Raw genomic sequence first — 19,431 nt, 5'->3', positions numbered from 1 at the left:
AACAGAGACCCCTCCATGTAATCCCATTAAACCCTGAATTCTTACCCATTTTGTGCAAGATCAATAAGTACTAAATCTTTTTCTAGAAGGACAACCACCGCATATGGCTCTTGGAAATCTTTAAAAAAAATCCAGGAAGAAAGAGTATTTAGCTTTTGCTAAACATATATCTACTGCTTTGAAATTTTATAAGACTATATACAACCAGTCTAAGCATTTAAGTAGTGAAAATATGGGTAGCTAAGAAATTATTTTAGATGTAGGTGTTCACACCAAATGTTGGAAGACAGGAAAAAATCATTACTCAATGAAACCTATTTAATTGATTATTTTTATAGAAAGCTCAAAAATATTTATAAGAAAAGACTAGTATTTTTATTGCCAGTATCTATTAGTAAAACTGACGATCTTTTCCATTTAACACAGACTGATCTGATTATGGCTAATACACATATCACAAACACATGAGTCAGACAAGTGGTCTGACAACAGACGTATGCTTGAAGTTCCATACTAGGGACCTGATTTAGATCAGGACAACAGTGGGCAGTGAAGTGACAAGCTTTTGTCCACTTGTACCATTTTTGACCCATGAAGCAGCTATTTGCCTTGTTATGCACAGTCCTCAGTTTAAGCAAGGTTCCCAGAGAGGACAGCAGTTGCTGTTTCAAGACAGGAAGGACAAGGGAGAAAGCTTAAGCTCCTTCCCTCTTGCGCTGTGATCCCAATAGCAATTGGGCCACCGAGCATCTGGAAATTAAGTTTCCATCATGCAACTCCAAAAGCATGACTGGCCCAAAGTCCTTAAGATAGCCATATAGGTTTCGTAATGTGTGAATCAGCTTAGTCTTCAAACAGCCTCCTCTCAGTACTGCAGACTGAACTTCCATGGTGCCTTCTGTCAGGAACATCTCCTCCCACTCTTGGTCTTTTTCTCTTTTTTAATGTATAGTCTGAAAAAGCTTTCTGTGAAACTCCAAGAACAAGTTACTGAATTACTGTATCTGCTATCAAATAACACTATTTATAATTAGCTGATACTAAAAAACCCATGGGTTATCAGAAACAAGCAATCAGCTCACACCACTTCCTCCCTTGTTTCCTATCTCATGTAGATTTCCTTCACCATTTCTTGGCTATAATAACCACCACATGCCTAAATCAGGCAACTATGGTTACCACTAACCTCCAAAATTATGGTTTGTAAACTCATTTTGAATTACATACAGGTGATTAAATTTAATACAATTATGACTTTGTGAAAGAAACCCAAAGGTAAATGTATGAAGTATTTATTTATTTACACCCCACAAAGAAAGGGCACACAATTCCATGACATGTTCCAGATCCCTAAAACTGACTTCACTAAGGTCTACCTATATAAATATAAACAATGACACAGACTTCTACAACAGTAGCAACAAGGAATCACTATAAATTAGTCAAAGATACAAAGAATGCTCTCAGAACTTACCATTAGGGTATGGAGTTTCACAGAGAGTTAGAAAATCAACTATTGAATAATCCATTTCTAAAACAGCAGTGCTCTTCCCATGCATGACTGTTAAACAAGGTCTTCTTCCTACAGTGTCATATGACAAGCCACCTGACAAAATAATGAAAGGTTCTCTGGAAAGAAAAATAAAATTAAGTAAATAGTTAGAAGAGTAGAACTGATTTTTTTAAATTTGCAATATTACTTTTACTGTCAAACTATCGGAGATTAATGGATCAGACAGCAGCACTAATTTATGTACCAGCACAAGCAGTAGTTAGGGAGTTGAACTAGTTTGTAGGAGACCCAGGTTTGAATCTCCACAGTGACATGAAAGCTGCTAAGAGACCTTGGATCACTCACACCCTCTCAGCCTAACCAGCTCACAAGGCTGCTGTGAGGATAATGGAAGATTTGTTTTCACTTACCATGAAACTTCCTTTTCTCAGTGGTCCAGGAGTGGAGCAGTCCCCATACTTGGGATTCAGCTCCTCCTCTCTGAAGGCAGGCTCAGTCAGTTTATCTTAGGGATCGCCAATCCATTCCCAAGCCTTGGCTCTCCCCATCGATTCCGAGAGATAAAAGGAACTTCCATCAACTCTCTCTAGGTGTAAACCTTACAACTGAGTAAACAACGTTACCAGTAATCTAACATAACTTTTTAGAACTAGTTGTCTAGAGTAGGGATGTGCGCTTCTGGTTTCTGATTCGGGAAAAATATCGGAATCAGACTCGATTTGTAAAGATTCAGGATTTCCTAAACGGCCCCAGCATACCTGGGCCGTTTCGGAAACCCCAAATCAAAGATCCCCAAAGCTATCTGTATAGCTTTGGGAAGCTTTGGGGCAAGGGGCTGAAATGTCCATCTCCATGCAGCAGGAGAGAGAGGGACATTTAAACCACAGATCAGCTGTTTGTTGGGGTTTCCAACAAGCAGCTGAGTACTTTGAAGGGAAGGAGGATCCTCCGAGATCCTCCTTCCCTTCAAAGTCTCGTCCGTTCCAACCAGTTGGAGGAAGGAGGGGGACTTTGAAGGGAAGGAAGATCTCGGCGCGGCAAGCCACGCCGAGATCCTCCCTCCTTTCAAAGTCTCCTCGGTTTCAACTGGCTGGAGGATGGAGGGTTGGAGCTTGGGAGTGGGGGGCTGAGGCTAGGAGTTGTGGGGTTTGGGGTGTTTAAAGAGCCCTGCTGCTTGCAAGCGGCAGGTCCCTTTAAACTACCAGCCAGCAGCTGGCTGGGGGGATTCCCCCCTGATGCCTGCCAGCTGATAGTTTAAAGGGACCTTTAAAGGGCCAGGTAAGTGGGTTGGAGCGGAGGGGGGGGGTAAGTGGGCGGTTGAGGGACGGGATGGATGGGGGTGCTGTGGGAAAACCCAGCCCCCTGAATCACTTCAGAATGCTCCAAATCTTTATTGAGCATTCCGAAGCGATTGAAATACCCGAATCCAAAGGGGCTTGCCGTTTCGGGTTTTGGGTGTTTCTGAATGTTTTTCTTGCTTCGGGTAAACTCAAAGCAGGAAATCCGAATATTTTCGGGGTGCACACCCCTAGTCTAGAGTATTCTTTGTAATGTTTTAGCCCATAGTCTCTCCCTCTAAACTTCAGTGTGGGTATGACTATCATTCTGGTTCTTCAGTACACCCCCACTTCACCCAGAAACCATCCCTGATAGAATTTGGGTGGGTAGGACTGCCCCACTCCTGGATCACCAAGAAAGAAAGCTTGACAGTAAGTGAAAACAAATCTTCCATTCTCTGATGGTCCTAGGAGTGAGGCAGTACTCAAGCTTGGGACATAAAAAAGCAGTATGCCCCAGGTTGGGTAACCTGGCTTCTGTGTTTAGATGGTGTGCTGCCAAAGGCCGTTTCTGCAGAGCCCCACTTATCAAATCTATAGTGCCTGTTGAAGGAGTGTACTGATTTCCAGGCAGCTGATTAACAGATTGTCTCTAATGATGGGACCTATAGGCTGCTGATGTTGCTGCTCCCCTCAAAGAATGTGCTGTGATGCCAAGAGGTGGCTTTGTATGCATCCCCTGATCCACTTACTTAGCATGGAAGTGGACGCTTTCTGTCCTAAGGAGGATTCCCTAAATGATACATATAGAGTCTCAGATTTGCGAAACTGACATGTCCTATCTATGCAGAAACTCAAAGATCAAACTCACACATCAAGGCAGTGCCACTCCCTTTTCTTTTGGTGTTTCATATTAGGGAAGGAGGAGGACAGCACTATCTCTTCCATCCTATGAAAGGCGGAATTCACCTTTGGAAAGAAGGTCTTAACACTATCATTGCAGAAAATGCAGAGCTCCTTATCTACTGATAGTGCTTGCAGTTTTGACACTTGTCTGGCTGAGGTGATGCCCACTAGAAAGATCATCTTAAAGGTTAGTTCTTTTAGCAAATATGAGGCCATAGGCTCAAAAGGCTCTTTTGATAAGGCTTTCAGCACTAAATTAAGATTCCATATGGGGAACCAGTGAACTTGAACAGGGTTTAACACTGAGGTCCCCCTTAGTAATCTTTTAATATGAGGATGTTGTACTAGAGAATTTCCCTTCTTAGATTCCGATTGCCAAGATGGCTGCCACCTGTCTTTTAAGAGTGCTGGTGCTAAGCCCTTTATCCAAACCTAAACTGGCACTGATATTTATTTATTTATATCATTTATAGTCCATCTTTCTCACTGAGACTCAAGGCGGATTACATAGTGTGAGATCAGTACAATCAGTAGCAAGGACAAGGGTAGACATTTCCATACAGTGTCAAGGACATTTCCCTAAACCATGTCATAGAGTAGATGAATACAAGTTTACAGAGACATAGCATTAGCAAGGATCCAATACAGCAGGGGTGGGCAATTGTTTTGGCTCGGGGGCCACTTTGTGGGAGCGGAGGTTAGCGGAGGGCCGCACCTTTTAAAATGATTGCATTCATTAGTTAACTTTGCATTTCAGAAAAGGTATAAATTGTATCATAAAAACCAATAAATATAACTTAAATAAAATAGTGGTAGTTTTATTCAATTTATTTGAATATTTTCCTAGTGGAAAATACGAGACGAATCTTCGGTTGCGCACGGGAAGGAAATCTCGGTTCAAGGCGGATTTTTCTTACTGTCTTGGCGGGCCACAAAAAACTCTGTAGCGGGCCGCATGTGGCCCGCGGGCCACAATTTGCCCACCCCTGCAATACAGGGTTAAAGGATTGCTGAAACAGAACACAAATCAATTCTAGGATTGACATTAGACAACATGAAGCACAAGCAGTATATACGAGTACATATTCAAAGCAACAGATAATATGTAAAGCAACATAATGGTGCAGCCCATGGTTCCGTCTCAAACTAGGCACGTCTGGAACACCTGCCAGATTTTGTTATAAATTCTGTTTGTAGAACTTTTCCTAGAGGCGAACATGGTCGAAATTACACCCTCTATATAACTTAAGCCTATTGTTTGTGCTCAACGGTCAAGCTGTGAGGTTTAGTATAGATGGTAAAGGACGCGTCGCTATATCCTGCATTAGAAGGTCCTCCTTTATTGGAAGTTGCCAGGGATCCATTAGTGAGTCTCTTCAGGTCTTGAAACTATGACCTTCTGGGCCAGAAGGGTGCTATTAGTATCACTTTCGCTCATTGCTCTACGATTTTCTGAACTACTTTCTGTAGCAAGTGTATTGGGGAAAAGGCTTACAAAAGTTTAAGGCGTCTATCCCTATGGCCTGAAAATTTCTTTTTCTTGAGAAGAATCTTGGAAGCTGGTGGTTTTGGCTGTTCTTAAATAGACCCAGCTTTGAATCTTTGGCAGACTTGTTGGAAAATTTCTCTGGAATAGTATCCATTCTGACTGATCCATGACTTCCCTGCTTAGCCATTCTGCCAAGGAGTTGTCCTGACCTGCTACATGTACCGTTTTTAGCAAGTTTAGATGTTTCTCTGCCCACTGTAACATGATGCTTGCTTCTTCGTGCAGGTACTTGAATCTGGTTCCTCCTTGTCTGTTCACATAAGCCTTGGCTGTTCTATTGTTCATGTTGTCCTATAAGACTATCCTGGAATTTCACTAGACCTAATCTGATAGCTTTGAGCTACAGAAGGTTTATATTGCTGACCTTCTCCTCTTCCGACCAGGTGCCCCGTATCATTTTTTCCTGGTGTTGGCTCCCCAGCCCCATAGGCTTACATTCATTGTCACCACCATCCTTTTTGATTCCTTGAGCGGAGTGCCATTGTGGAAGCAGACATGGTCCAGCAACCAGCTGATCTCCTGTTTGAGATTCTGAACTGAACTAACTTGGGCTTTTTGTGTGTTATCCCCTCTTGATATGGCAATATGAACCTCTGGAGGACACAAGCACGAAACCTTGACCACTGGAGGACATCTTGGCAAGATACCATCATCCCCAGCAGCTGCTTCAGGAGGCATCACCTCTACTTTCTGTTTCCTTAAAATCTCTGTTGCCATTGTCTGAATCTTCAGTTGCCTGTCCTGTGATAGGAAGACTCTGTCTTGGACCGTATCTATTATCAACCCCAGAAAGATGATTTTCTGGGTTGGGCAGAGGTAGCTTTTCTCCTTGTTGATCACGAAGCCATGATCTTGCAGGCATGCAACTGTTCTTTTTACCACTTTCATTCTTTGATATAGGGATGGAGACTTGATCAAGATGTCATTCATATATGGGAAAAGAGATACTCCTTGCAACCTTAGATGTGCTACTAGGGCTACTAGGATTTTGGTGAACACCCTGGGTGATGATTTCAAGGCAAGAAGCAGAGCTTGATATTAGAAGTTATAGGTAAAACGTAGAAGCCTGCGATGGGTTTCTCAGATCAGAACGGACCTTTCAACATTTACTGTGAAGGGTCCTTCTCTGATGAAAGGAGAACATCTTTGGGTGATTCACAACATCCAATCAGGGAGGCAGGAACTAATTTTCTTCCTCTTCCTGTCTGGCGCGTGAAACACCCTCTTTTCAGTTTAGGTGACTCCATGAAGCAACAATGTTTAAATAATCAATCAGCAACTGTCAAAACTGAGAGAAAAAACTTCTGGTGGTTTCCAGATACTGCAAATAAGAATAGCCCAGAGGAGGTAGAAGGAGGCAGTAGGACAGAGAAGGATGAAGACCCAGGGAGGGCAAGATGTCCTCCTTTCCTCAGAGGACAGGGACCCTTCATGCTAAGTGTACAAAGGACAATTCTCCCTCTGAGGCAGAGCACATCTTTGGGAACTCCTACACCAGAGATCATTTCTGGGTGGGTTATAGATCCAGATCCCCGCTAATTGCATCCTGTCCCCTTGTGATATATGTCCCCTTCTTTCTCCCCTCTCTCCCCTCCTCTTCTGTATTTGACCAGTTCGGATCATGCATCTGACGAAGAGAACTTGATTCTCGAAAGCTTATGCTACAATAAAATTGGTTAGTCTTAAAGGTGCTACTGGACTCTTTTTGATTTTTCTGGGTGGGTTGTTATCTTCATCCAAAATCCCATGCTGCAGTACTCTTCTACCAAAGGTAGAGTCTGCCAAATCATACAGATCTAATTTGTAGCACTGCACAAAGGTCATGGCCAATGATCATGTTACTGCCTTGCAGACTTCTTTTACAGAAGTGTTCCTGTGGATGTTGCATTTACTGAGTGTGCCGTTATTCCAGTAAGAATCACTTTGTTGAGAGCTGTGTGGGTTTTAATAATGCATGTTTTGATATTGGCACCTATGACAATTGAAGACATTTTCTTCCCCAAATTGGGGGAAGAGATATTGATGAACAGGAAGTCCAATTTTCTTTTTTGCTCTGTTCAGAGCAGATAAGCCTTGAGTGTCCCTCTGATATCTAGGCTGTGCCACAGCCTCTCCTTAGGATGTCTAGGGTCTGGGCAGAAGGATGGTAGATTTATCTGTTGCAACCTTGTGAAAGATACAGAATTCAGGACTAACAGTGTGCTTAGTCCAGAGATTCTTCTGGCGAACGTGGCTGAAATGAGGAAGATGGTCTTCATTCTCAGTCTTCTCAGGGAAGTATCCTTGACTGGTGTGAATGGATGTTTTGTCAGGGCTGATAGAACAATGTGGGTCTCCATGTAGGAAAATGGTGGGTTGGAGGCAAACTCTTAAGTGTTGCCACTTGAAGAAATTGCTAGACATGCAGATGGTTAGATGGCTTGAATCCTTCCACTGGAGGCATAACTGTAGTCAGGGCTGCAAACTGTTTCTTAAGGGTAGCTGGTTTGAGAGCGATTATAAGTCCATCTTGGAGGAATCCTATTATTGAATTCAAGGAAGGGTGTAGAATGTCCAGTGCTTTCCTCTTGCCCCACTTAGTGGAGGCTTTCCAAGAGGAGTTGTAAATTCTGATCACAGGCTGTTTCTTGGAGAGTGTTGGTCATCACTGCAGAATATCCTATCTTAGGAAGGTATTTCAATTTCCTTTCAATTTCCACACAGTTAAGCAGAGCCAGTCTGGATGACAGTTACAGTGCTGTAATATGTCCAAGGGGTCGTAAATAGGGCTGGTCGCTTTGGGTTTTGCTTTGGGTAAAGTTAACCGAAGCGACCCGATTAGTAAAGCTTTGGGATTTCCCGAAGCGGGGCCAGCAAGATGGTCCCGCTTCGGAAATACCGAAGCTAAGCTTCCTGAAGTGATTCGGGTCCCTTCAGACCAGCCGCGAGCACAGGAAGCTTAAATAAGCTTCCCATTGCCGGCTGCTTGCAATTGCAAGCAGCCAGCAATGTTTTGAAGCCTATTCAAGGCTTCCGGCTCTGGCTTTGGAGAGGGGAGGGGGAGTGAGTGACTCACTCTAACCTCCTCCTTCCCCCTCCCATCCCTGAAAAAGTGACCGGAAGCCTTGAATAGGTTTCGGAGCTTTGCTTGCTGCTTGCTGTTTCCATTGCAAATGCAAGCAGTCTGCAAAGAATCCCTCCAAACGTGCAGGTTTGGAGGGATGAATGAGTGCAAGGGGGAGGAGGGGTTAGGAGTGGCCAATCCTGCAGCAGCATTCTCCTTCCAGCCCAGCCAATGGGGATTCTCTGGAAGGAGAGTGCCTGTTTTAAAATGCTGCAGTGCAGGGCTTTAAATTGGAGGTTTCCCTTTAGGAAGCTTCCAATTTACCCTGGCATTGAGAGAGTGGCTGGCCTGGAAGAAATTGGAAGAGGAATTCTGGATTCCCTGCTGCTGAGAGCTGACTGGCCCTGCATCTCACTGGTAAGTGAGTCTCACTGACTCACAGGATTCTTTGATCTTTGGGGGAGGGGTGGGGTGGGGGATGGGATTGGGAAGGGATTTGTTTTAAGTTTGCATTTTATTTTTATTTTTTAAATTTAACAGTGGCTTCCCAGGGGCAGACTCATGCCAAGCCCTGGTGAGTGCCAAGGCTTTGACCTATGTGTGTGTGTGTGTGGGGATTTAATTTGAAGGTGGCCCACTGCTGCTCTGTTTAAAGTTTTTTTTACTGTGTCTGCCTTTCATTTCTACAGTAGGTGGCTTCCCTGGTGCGTGCCAAGGCTTTGACCTAGTTTTTTACTCTGGCTTCCACACTTTGGGATTGAGGAATTAGAATTTAGAAATAGTTTTTAAAGAGTTAATATACTTATTTAATAACCAGTTTCCATTCTGCTCTGTCCTAGAGACTGAGAGACTTGAGAGGCTCCCGCTGCTGCTGTGGCTGGTCGACCCTCTCATCTCTGCAGTCTTGTTGTGGAGGAGGACTTCCCCTGTTGAATTCCTGCCTGTTGCCTGACCATTGCTGGACTGCAGGAGTGGTGAGCGAGTCAGTCACTCACAGGGTTTTCTTGGGGGGGTTGTCTTGGTGGGGAAGGGGAGGGGAGGGGTGGATTAGGGGTTTGGCTGGGTGGGAGTGATTTTTTTTTTAAAAAAATTATTTTTTTCAGAATTTTTTCTTAATTCATTTTTACTGTTGTTGGTTGGGGGAGGGGTTTTTGTTCCTGTTTAAAGTATTTTAAGTTTTCGGGATGGGGGTGGAGGGTTGTCTTGGTAGGTGTGGGGAGGGGAGGGGAGGATTAGGAACTTGACTGGGTGGGAGTGAATTTTTAAAAAAAAATTAATTTTTTTTTCTAAATTGTGTGTGTGTGTGTCTGAACCAAACTAAGATTTTAAAGGGGGATGGGTAAGGAGTCTTTCTTGGTGTGTGTGTGTGTGTGTGTGTGTGTGTGTCTGAACCAAACTAAGATTTTAAAGGGTTGGGGGGGGAGGAGTGTTTCCTGGTGTGTGTGTGTGTGAAAGAGTTTTAGTGTAGGGTCAGGCAGGGGGCTGTGGGTTCTGGGTTCTAATTTACTTTGCTGCATTACTGGGGCTGGGCCTGAGTTAATTTGTTTCATTATTTTAATTTGCTTCTTAGCTCTCTCTGTGTGTGAGATTGTGTGTATCTGTGTGTAGGGTAGGTAAAGGGTATTAGGGGGCTTGCTTGGAGGTTGAGGGAGTTTTTATTGTTTGTGTAGTTGCTGTAGGCTGTAAAGCAGAGTTTTTGTATAACTTTAAGATTTAAATAGTTGACTGTAGTTAGGTAGGCATTGTGGTAAGCTTCTCTGATGGTAAAATTTTGCCCTCCTTAATAATTTGTTAGGGAATCAAGGTTAGTTCTCCCCATTGAAGAGGGTTAAGTAGTGTGTTTGTGTGTGTGTGTGTGTATAGATATATATAGATATATATAGATATAGATATAGATAGATATAGATATATATATAGATATAGATAGGTTGCCCATAGTACCTCCTTAAGTAGGGTTTTCCTGCCCATAACTGGCACCCTTGGAGCCAGGCCGGGGACATTAGTTGCAGTAGACTTTCCTTTAGCTTGGGATTTAGGGCCAGCTTAATTCCTGAACAGGAATTTAGCTGTTTGGCAGGTTTAGGTTCCTCAAAATAAATAGGGTTGTTTAAAAAGTAATTGTGCTGACCATCTCCAATAGAACTAGGGCCAAAGGGAAAGAAAGACTTAGAAATAGTTAGGTAGATTAGGTTACTGAAAAACAGTTTTCTTTTTGGGGTTAGCTTAGGTTTAGGTTTAGGGAATGGCTGATAGGAAAGGTGACACAGGCCCCAGGGGAAAGGCCACAGGCAAAGCTAGAGGGGTGGAGGGGAGGGGGAGGGGATTGTAGCAATGTTCCCCCCACTTGAGCAGAGGAGGCTCTCCTCTGCGCTGCTGCTGTTCACTGGCCTGGCTTCCGGTGACAGCAAGAGGGTTCACAAGGCCCTCTTTCCTGAGGCAGCTGCTGGAGGGCCACCCCCAACCCAGGTGTTTCAGGCAGGGGGTAATGGCATTGGGCAGGGGCCTGCTTCTGAGGCTCCCCCATCTCCAGAAGTTGAGACCCAGCTTCTAGAGGAGGGGCAGCATGTGGTGTCTCCTGGGATGGACGAGAGGCACATGACTTTCCCTGCCCACTCGCACACCCCAGGGACCCGTAGGATGTTGGAGGAACTGCAGGAGGAACCCCCTGCTGGGCGGTCCTCCCCTGTTTTCTCTGAGGCCAGCAGCATGCCTCTCATGGATGTGCAGGAAGGGAGGGAACTGGAGGAAGAGGAAGAGAGTGTGGTGGAAGAGTGGTGGCCCACATCTCAGCCCCTTCAGCCTCTTCCATCCCCAACTGCCCGGCCGAATGTGGGACATGGTGTGTCCAGCCAGAGCACCTCACAGGAGGTGCCTGCTGAGGGGCCTGTAAGCACCTCCCCTGTGAAGCGTGGGGGCCCCATCACCTCCGAAATCTGGAAGCACTTCCAGAGAACGGAGGACTTCAGATTTGCCCAGTGCCAGCACTGTAGGCAGCATATCAGCCATTGCAGAGATGTCAACCATCTCACTACGTCTGGGATGAGGAACCATTTGAAGAGGCAACACCAGGCGGTGCTTCTTCGGGGGGAGAGTTTGAGTGGCATCGCACAGCTGCCAGCTAGCCAGAGGGAGGCAGGCTCCCCTGGTGCTCCCCCCTCAAGTGTTCCTGTAGGGCAGGGACGCCATGCCTCTCTGCCAGAGATGCTTGGTAGGCTGGGCCCTAGAGTGCCACCAGAGGGGATCCAAAGGGCGAGCCGGCACATGACAAGCCTTATCACCTATCTGATTGCCCAGGAAGGCCATCCATTCGCCATAGTGGAACAACTCTCTTTCCGGGAGATGCTCCAGGATATTGTTCCCTGGTACACGAACCCTGCTCGCATGACGATGAGCAGGACTGTGTTGCCCTCGTTTTACAGGGCTGCCAAGGACTACGTGAAGACACATTTGTCCCAGGTTGTCGGGAGAACTGTGCACTTCATGTCAGATATCTGGACCAGCTCCAGTGGGCAGCACTCGTACCTTTCGCTTACTGGTCACTGGTGGGAAACAGAGGAGCTTCTGGGTGGGGGTGTGGTTACTACTACAGTTAGGCATAGGGGGATGTGAGACCTCTGGGCCGGCTACTGCAAGGCCTTGCTCCATGTCAAGGCTCTCGACATCTCGCACACGGCGGTTAACATCACGACCGTCCTCAAAAGACAATTGGAAGACTGGGTGGGCCAGGGACCCGCCACCATGGGATGCATGGTGATGGATGGCGGTCGCAACATGAGGGCAGCGGCGCAAATGGTGAGCTGCGAGCGCATCTACTGTGTGGCTCACCTCCTTCACCTAGTGGTGAAGAAAGAGCTAGAGGCAGTTTCCAACGCGGAATCCATGGACCTCGGGGCTCATGACTTCCAGTATCTCCTCCAGAAATGTTGGAGGCTCACGAGCCACTTCGCGCACAGTGTGTTACCTGTACGCGAACTGCGCCTGAAGCAAGCCGTCACAAGCGTGCCAGAGCATCGCATCATTGGTGACGCTAGCACACGCTGGAATTCTACCTATGCCATGCTGGCATGTTTGGTGGAGCAGGAGGCCGCACTCCAGGCGTGGCTCTTGGAGAGCCACACTGTGAGTCAGGTGGTTGAGTTCAGCTGGGAGGATTGGCTCACCATCACTCAGACAGTGGATGTCCTGAAGTCCTTTGAGGAATTCACTGAGGCAGTTTTGTCACACATGGCGACTCTGGGTCTGGTCATTCCTCAGGTGCACACGCTCCAGAGTTCACTGGCCCCCTTTGTGGACCCAGATGCACCACGTGCTGACAGTACTCCAGTGGTGTGCGCGCTCGTGAGGAGGCTGCAGCAGGGCATAGATGCCAAGCTAACGCCTCTCACGCAGAACGAGTCGTACATGTTGGCGACCATGTGCGACCTATGCATAAAGGGCACTTTCGCCGAGCGGGACAGGAACCTCACCCAAACCAGAGACAGCCTCAGTCTGCAGGTGAGGCGTAGGCAGGCCAGGAGGGGACGCCTGTCTTCAGAGGGGACGGGAGAGGAGCCTGGCCCTTCGGCGGCTCCCTCTCATGCCCCCTCTGAGCGGGCTCCCCCTGTGGCCACCGCTGGAATGTCTGTGGAGATGGACATGCTCTGGCGGCCCCTCGGCCCCTCAGGGAACGTGAGTCGCATGAGAGAGCCGGATACGGTGGAGGCAGTGGTCAGGGACTACCTTGCGGAGCCCTTCGAGTTGCTCTCCACCGATCTGCTCAGCTACTGGGCCAAGAAGAAGGCGGTCTGGCCGGACCTCTCCTTCGAGGCGCAGCAGCTGCTCTCATGCCCTCTGTCGAGCGTGGATAGCGAGCGCGTCTTTTCATATGCGGGCGACATTGTCAGCCCACATCGCTCTTGCCTTCTCCCATGGACTGTCGAGCAGCTGACCTTCCCGAAGGTCAACTCTCGGCTGTTCAATTTCTCAGGACTGGACTTCCAGAGTGACTGAGGTGAGCCCTCCTTGTGGCCTGCATCCTCTGTGAGTCCAATCCTTTGGAATTGCACTCTTCCCAATATAAAACTTGTTAGAGTTAGTTAAAACCGGCCAGTAGAAGGAGGGTGGGACCCAGTGGCAAAGGGCACCCTGCAATTTGGCTCCCACCCCCCACCTTTAAAAAAAAATTTAAAAAAGTTAACTCAGAACTATCACTTACTCCAAGGGAACACATTTATTCTGAAAAATAAAAATAACATGCCCAAGAGCTGTTGATTGCCACTGGAGGGGGGACATAGGTTAGGTAGGGACTGGTTAGGCTAGGATGACTCTGCTGGTTTTTTTGAGGGGGGGTTGTTTAAAGTTGTTTATTGTTGTTTAAAATGTTAAAATGTTCATGTTGAAGGGGTGGGGGTGGGTTTGGAGTTGGGGCTGGTTGGGATTATGAGGGAGGGTGCCAGCTAATGATGAAGGCTACGTCACTGTGTCTCACAGATGTTTTCTGTTTCAGTCTGAAGCTGGCAGGGGGTGGGGGGGCACTCTGCAGCTGTGTGGTCCACATATGCCATTGTGTTGAACTTGTGGCTAGGTACTGTTCTGCACTGTGGTGTTTCCCCCATTGGCTGAACTGTATTCCTAGCTGCAGGAAATGACAATGGTTCAGCTGGACTAAGTTTTTTTTTTTAATAAAATTTTATTGGTGAGTGGAAAAACAAAAGAAAAATTTCCAAATTTAACACATATAATCCCATTTTCCCCCTTACTCTGTCCCCCACCCTTTTCCTCCCCCCTCCCTATTGACTTCCAACAGCTTTCCAACCCTTAACCCTTATTACTTAAATCTATTTCATTTATATTTTCCGACCAACTTTGAATCATAATATCTCTTACTCTAAGCACATTCTTATTCTTTTACATAAACTCTATCAAACATACTATCAATATAGTATATCTCATATCAATATAACATAACAATATAGTATAATATATAGCAGGGATCGCACTATCTCTTACTTTAAACTTATTCTATTTCTTTTCTTTTAGGCATATACTCCATCAAATACACTATCAATATAGTATATATTATAGTAATATATTATATATATATTGTATGCTATGCCACCAATGTAGCACAGCACACAACACCATATAGCATAACCACATAATATATATAATGTAAAGTCTGATCCACTAACCCGTTATTTTATGTTATATATCATATATAGTATATCTCATTGAGATATCTATTTACCCCTTCTCATTATCTCATATATTCAATGTAAAATTCCCTTAAATATTATATTAGCTTAGATTATAATTACATTCTCCCTAAACGGTAAGATCCCTTCTCTCTTCTCATTGCAACATTGTTTTTTTAAAAAAATTTCAAACTGCCACAGTTCTCCTTTTACATCCCACTTTTTTTCCAAAAATTGTTTCAATTTCCCCCAATCAACAATATATTGTCCTAGGTCAAGATCTTTAAGTTTCCTTGTGATTTTATCCATTTCTGCCATGTACAGCAATTTATAAATCCAGTCTTCTACAGTTGGTATTTCTTGTGTCTTCCATTTCTGCGCATACAAAAGTCTTGCCGCTGCAGTCATGTAAAATAACAATGTTCTATACTGCGTTGGAACTGCCTCCATTCCCAAGTTCAGTAGCAACAGTTCTGGGTTCTTGTTTATTTGTATTTGTAAAATCTCATTTATTGCTTCAATTATTTCTCCCCAGTACTGTTTAGCTACTTCACATGTCCACCACATATGATAAAATGATCCTTCATGCTTTTTACATTTCCAGCATTTGTCTGACATATTAGTATTTCCTAGCGCAATTTTCTTTGGTGTTAAATACCATCTGTAAATCATTTTGTACACATTCTCTTTAATGTTCGTACAAGTTGAAATCTTCACTGTATTTTTCCATAGGTACTCCCATGCCTCCATTGTTATTTCTTTATGAAAGTTTATTGCCCACTTCACCATCTGGACTTCTACTGTTTCGTCCACCGTAAACCATTTTAAAAGTAATTTGTAAATCTTGGATATTTCTTTCTTGCCTTCTTGTAGTATCACTTCCTCTAACTCCGAATTTTCCAATCTTATTCCTCCTCTCTGGCAGTCCGCATTATAAAGGTCTCTGATCTGTCTGTACTGGAACCATCCATAACAAGGAGATAATTCTTCTTCTGTCTTTATTCTCAGCTTTGAATGTTGTATTTGTGTAATCTCCTTGTAGGTTAGACATTGCTGTTCGTTATCGACAGTTCTCGGATCTATTACTTCATACGGAACCACCCATGAAGGAATTCCATCTTCCATATACAACTTGTATTTCTTCCAGACCGTGAAGAGGCTTCTCCGAATATAGTGATGCAAAAACATAGAGTCCGCTTTTACTTTGTCATACCACATGTATGCATGCCATCCAAATATTTTTTTATGTCCCTCCAGGGCCAGCAACTTATGGTTTTTTAACATTATCCAGTCTTTCAACCATACAAGACATACTGCCTCATGATACAGTCTTATGTTGGGCAGTTGCAAGCCACCTCTTTCCTTCGCATCTTGTAAAACCTTCATTTTCACTCGTGGTTTCTTGCCTGCCCACACAAAATCTGAGATTTTCCTTTGCCATTTATCAAATTGTTTGGAGTCTCGGATAATTGGTATAGTTTGCAACAAGAACATCACACGTGGTAAGACGTTCATTTTTACTGCTGCAATTCTTCCCAGCCATGATAAATTCAGTTTGTTCCATTTTATTAAGTCTCTCTCTATTTGTATCCACAGTTTCTCATAATTATTTTTGAACAAATCTATATTTTTCACAGTCAGCTCAATGCCAAGATATTTTACTTTATTAGTCACCTCACAGTCTGTTATCTCCGTTAGCTCTTGCTGCTTCTGTTTAGTCATATTCTTACATAAAATCTTTGACTTCTTTTTGTTCATGTAAAATCCAGCCAAATCTCCAAACTCTTTTATTTTCTCTTTGGCATATTTTCAATTGGATCCTCTACTATTAACATTATGTCATCCGCAAAAGCTCTGACCTTGTAAGAACACTCTTTTATTTTCATACCTCGGATTGTGTCATCTTCACGTATTTGAATGGTTCAGCTGGACCAAGTTGAAAGACTGTCCCCCAGGTCACTTTGGGTTGGGAGGAATGGATATTTGTTTGTCCTCATGATGTTTAAAAGCCAAGAAATAAAGTTTTTTTCAAGCAATTGTATGTGCATGTGTTTTAAAGATTCTCTGGTGTGTAGTGAGTTGTGTTCCTTTTGGGTGTGGTGTGTGTGTGGCTGCGATGCCCTTTGTGTTGTGTTCATGCTGTGTAACTTAAATCCCAACAGGAAATAAAGATTTTTTGCATGTAAATGTGTTTTTAAAATTCTCTGGTGTGTAGTGAGTTGTGTTCCTTTTGGGTGGTGATGGGGAATGGTGTGCTGTGTCACACTACTGTGCCTTTTTTGCTGTAATTGAAGGTTGAAAAATAAAGATTTTAAACTTTATTCATTGTGTGTTTGTGGTTTTGTTCTTTGGTGTTAGGTTAGTTCCTGTCATACGGAACAATGGGGCTGGCTGGCCAGCCCTCTCTGTAGGTGGTGGGGGAATTTTGGGGAGGTTGTCTGTGGTTCAGGTGTGCTTTCACAGGGACAAGCTTACACTCAGGAGTGTGCCCTCCATTATGGCACCCTGGGATGTGCATAATTGTCCTGGGAAAGAGAGTTTTAAAAGTTCCCATCATAGGGAACAATGGGAGATGGCTGGCCCGTCTGCTCTTGGGGTAGAGGCAAGTGTGGGAATATTGGGGAGGGTGTCTTTGGGGCTGTGTGTGGCTGTTGGGGGGTTTGGGTTAGCCCCCCAAATGGTCCCCCAAAGTGGGAGCAGGTTGAGACTTGGTGGGGGGTGGGGGGTGGGAGGACAGGTGGGAGACGGGCCCCTGAAGGTTGGGCCCAGACAAGCCTCTCCTTTTTTCCCCCCATAGGAAAAAATGGAGAAAAGGAGGGGGCTGAGAGCATAAAATGCCCCCCCCAAAGTGGGAGCTGGTTGAGACTTGGTGGAGGGTGGGAGGACAGGTAGGAGGAGGTCCCCTGAGGGTTGGGGGCATTTTGCATGCAAAATGCCACCCCTAGCCAGACAAGCCTCTCCTTTTTTCCCCCCATAGGAAATAATGGAGAAAGGGGGGGGCTAAGGGCAGCTTCTTTGGGAGGCCATAAAATGGCCCCCCAAAGTGGGATCTGCCTGACACTTGGTGAGGGGTGAGAGGAAAGGTAGGAGAAGGGCCCCTGAAAGTTGGGTGCATTTTGCTTGCAAAATGCCACACCTAGCAACCTAGAAAGGTCACCTGTTTTTCCCATAGGGAATAATGGTGAATGGAGGAGGATGGGGGTACCTTCTTTCCAAAACGTGGGTGGGTGTTAGAGAAGAGGTAGGAGAAGGTCCCCACCAAGTTTGGTTTGCCTTGGAAAGAAACTGGCCCCCCAGGGCACCGGAAAGCTGGGAGTGAAATTGACACCCAAATCTTTCCGAGGCAAACCCAAAGCTTTCTGAAGCTGTATTTCCGAAGCAGCTTGCCACTTCGGAAATACACTTTACCCAAAGCTGTTTCCCAGTTCGGGTAAATCCGAATTGGGAAACCCGAAACGACCTGGGCTTGCACAGCCCTAGTCATAAATCTTTTGCCTTGCAATAAGTTAGTGTCCTTAGTCCACCAGCTCAAGCTGGTTTTGATCTGAAGAGGTACTTGAATGGGAAGATTTGTCTTCTCCATGATATGATGTTGATAAAGTCTGAGGAAGGTCTGAAGTGGTCTTCCATGTGAATGATCCCAAAAATATTGCATAGTTGTTGGCAACTAGTAAGCCCATCAGTTTGGCCAATGTCATGAGAGGTGACTTTGTGCTTTTGATGACGGTCTCAGCGTTTGGTCTTCCTGACCTTTTCTTTGGTGAGGAATAGAAAACACTTTCTCATGTCTATGATCATACCCAGGTGTTCCAGCTTTTGAGAAGGTTGAAGCGAACACTTTTGGAGGTTGATCAAGAAGCCATGACATTGTAGGAACTGAATAGTAAATTGAGTGCTGAGAAAAAGTGAACACCCCGAAGTCAACAAGTAAGTTCCATGGCAATAGATGTATTTGTTTACTTTATGTATACCCCTTTCCCCTTCAATGCAGACCTAAACTGCCCGATGTCTTTTCTTCTCCATTTTATCTTCACAACAACCCTGTGAGGTAGGTTAGGCTGAGAATGTGATTGGTACAAGGTCACCCAGCAAGCCTGCATGACAGAACGAGGATTTGATCCTGGATCTCCCAGATGCTAGTCCAATGCTCTAATCATGATATCACACAAGTTCTCATTTTTTGTATTTGTGTCTCTCAGTCCTAGTCCAGCACACTAATCTTTATGCCACATTGTTTTGTACCAGAAGTAGAGACTGCCTGGACCCTGAGTTAATGGTAATTCTAAAACTTTGTGGTCCCATCTCATCTATATAAGGTTAAATGTGTAAATGGCAAATGTGACAAATATTTAAAAAGTAAGGCCAATTTGGCTTAAAAGCAGTAACAAAAACAATAAGAAATCTTTTGCTGTATAACAGAAGTTACCCTGGTATGCAGAACTTCCACCATCTATCTTGGAGTACAACATTTTGCTACCCTACTAATTGACACAGCACCAACAACTTTAGTTTTTGAAAAAATAATTTTCATCTAGGTTGTATAACAATGCATTAAAAATACTATTGTAATTTTAGTTTTCTACTCATTCCAGGAAGTAAAACCTGTGAAACGTACACATCTTTTTGGAGAAAGCTTTATGAAAGAGGAGGCATAGGAACATGAGAAGTAATATCTGCTTGTACCTTGGATTTTCTATTCAGCAAAAAAGAGGGATTTTTCTGCATAAAACACACATTATTCTAAATGGTTTTCAGGTACCTTCTCAGGTCATACAAATATTTCACTATCTATTTTAGAAGGCTTTCCTTGGCAAAGTACATTTTTATTTATTGCAAGTGGCTACAATAGAATTAAAGAATGGCACCATGGTTCTTACCCAACTCTTGTAGTTTTGTATTCCACTTTAAGAATAGGTTTACAAGGCTCTGGCTTCTTCCCATCTTTTACCTGCTTCCCTAAAACAAAACAT

General features: G+C 44.5%; 1 protein-coding gene across 4 annotated transcripts in view; it reads right to left on the bottom strand.

Annotated features, from left to right (window-relative positions):
• Positions 1-19,431, bottom strand: part of STXBP5 (syntaxin binding protein 5) — a 374,150-nt gene that overhangs the window by 117,479 nt on the left and 237,240 nt on the right. For all 4 annotated transcript variants that reach the window (XM_055002095.1, XM_055001852.1, XM_055001931.1 and 1 more), the window contains exons 9-11: positions 19,339-19,417; positions 1,475-1,629; positions 46-118 (exon numbers count right to left, since the gene is read on the bottom strand). In XM_055002095.1, coding sequence (XP_054858070.1) covers positions 46-118; positions 1,475-1,629; positions 19,339-19,417 — 307 coding nt within the window. The remainder of the gene's footprint in view (positions 1-45; positions 119-1,474; positions 1,630-19,338; positions 19,418-19,431) is intronic.

This window comes from Eublepharis macularius, chromosome 1, assembly GCF_028583425.1.
Source record: "Eublepharis macularius isolate TG4126 chromosome 1, MPM_Emac_v1.0, whole genome shotgun sequence".
NCBI classification, from domain to species: domain Eukaryota; kingdom Metazoa; phylum Chordata; class Lepidosauria; order Squamata; family Eublepharidae; genus Eublepharis; species Eublepharis macularius.
This window is presented reverse-complemented; position numbering and strand designations above follow the sequence as displayed.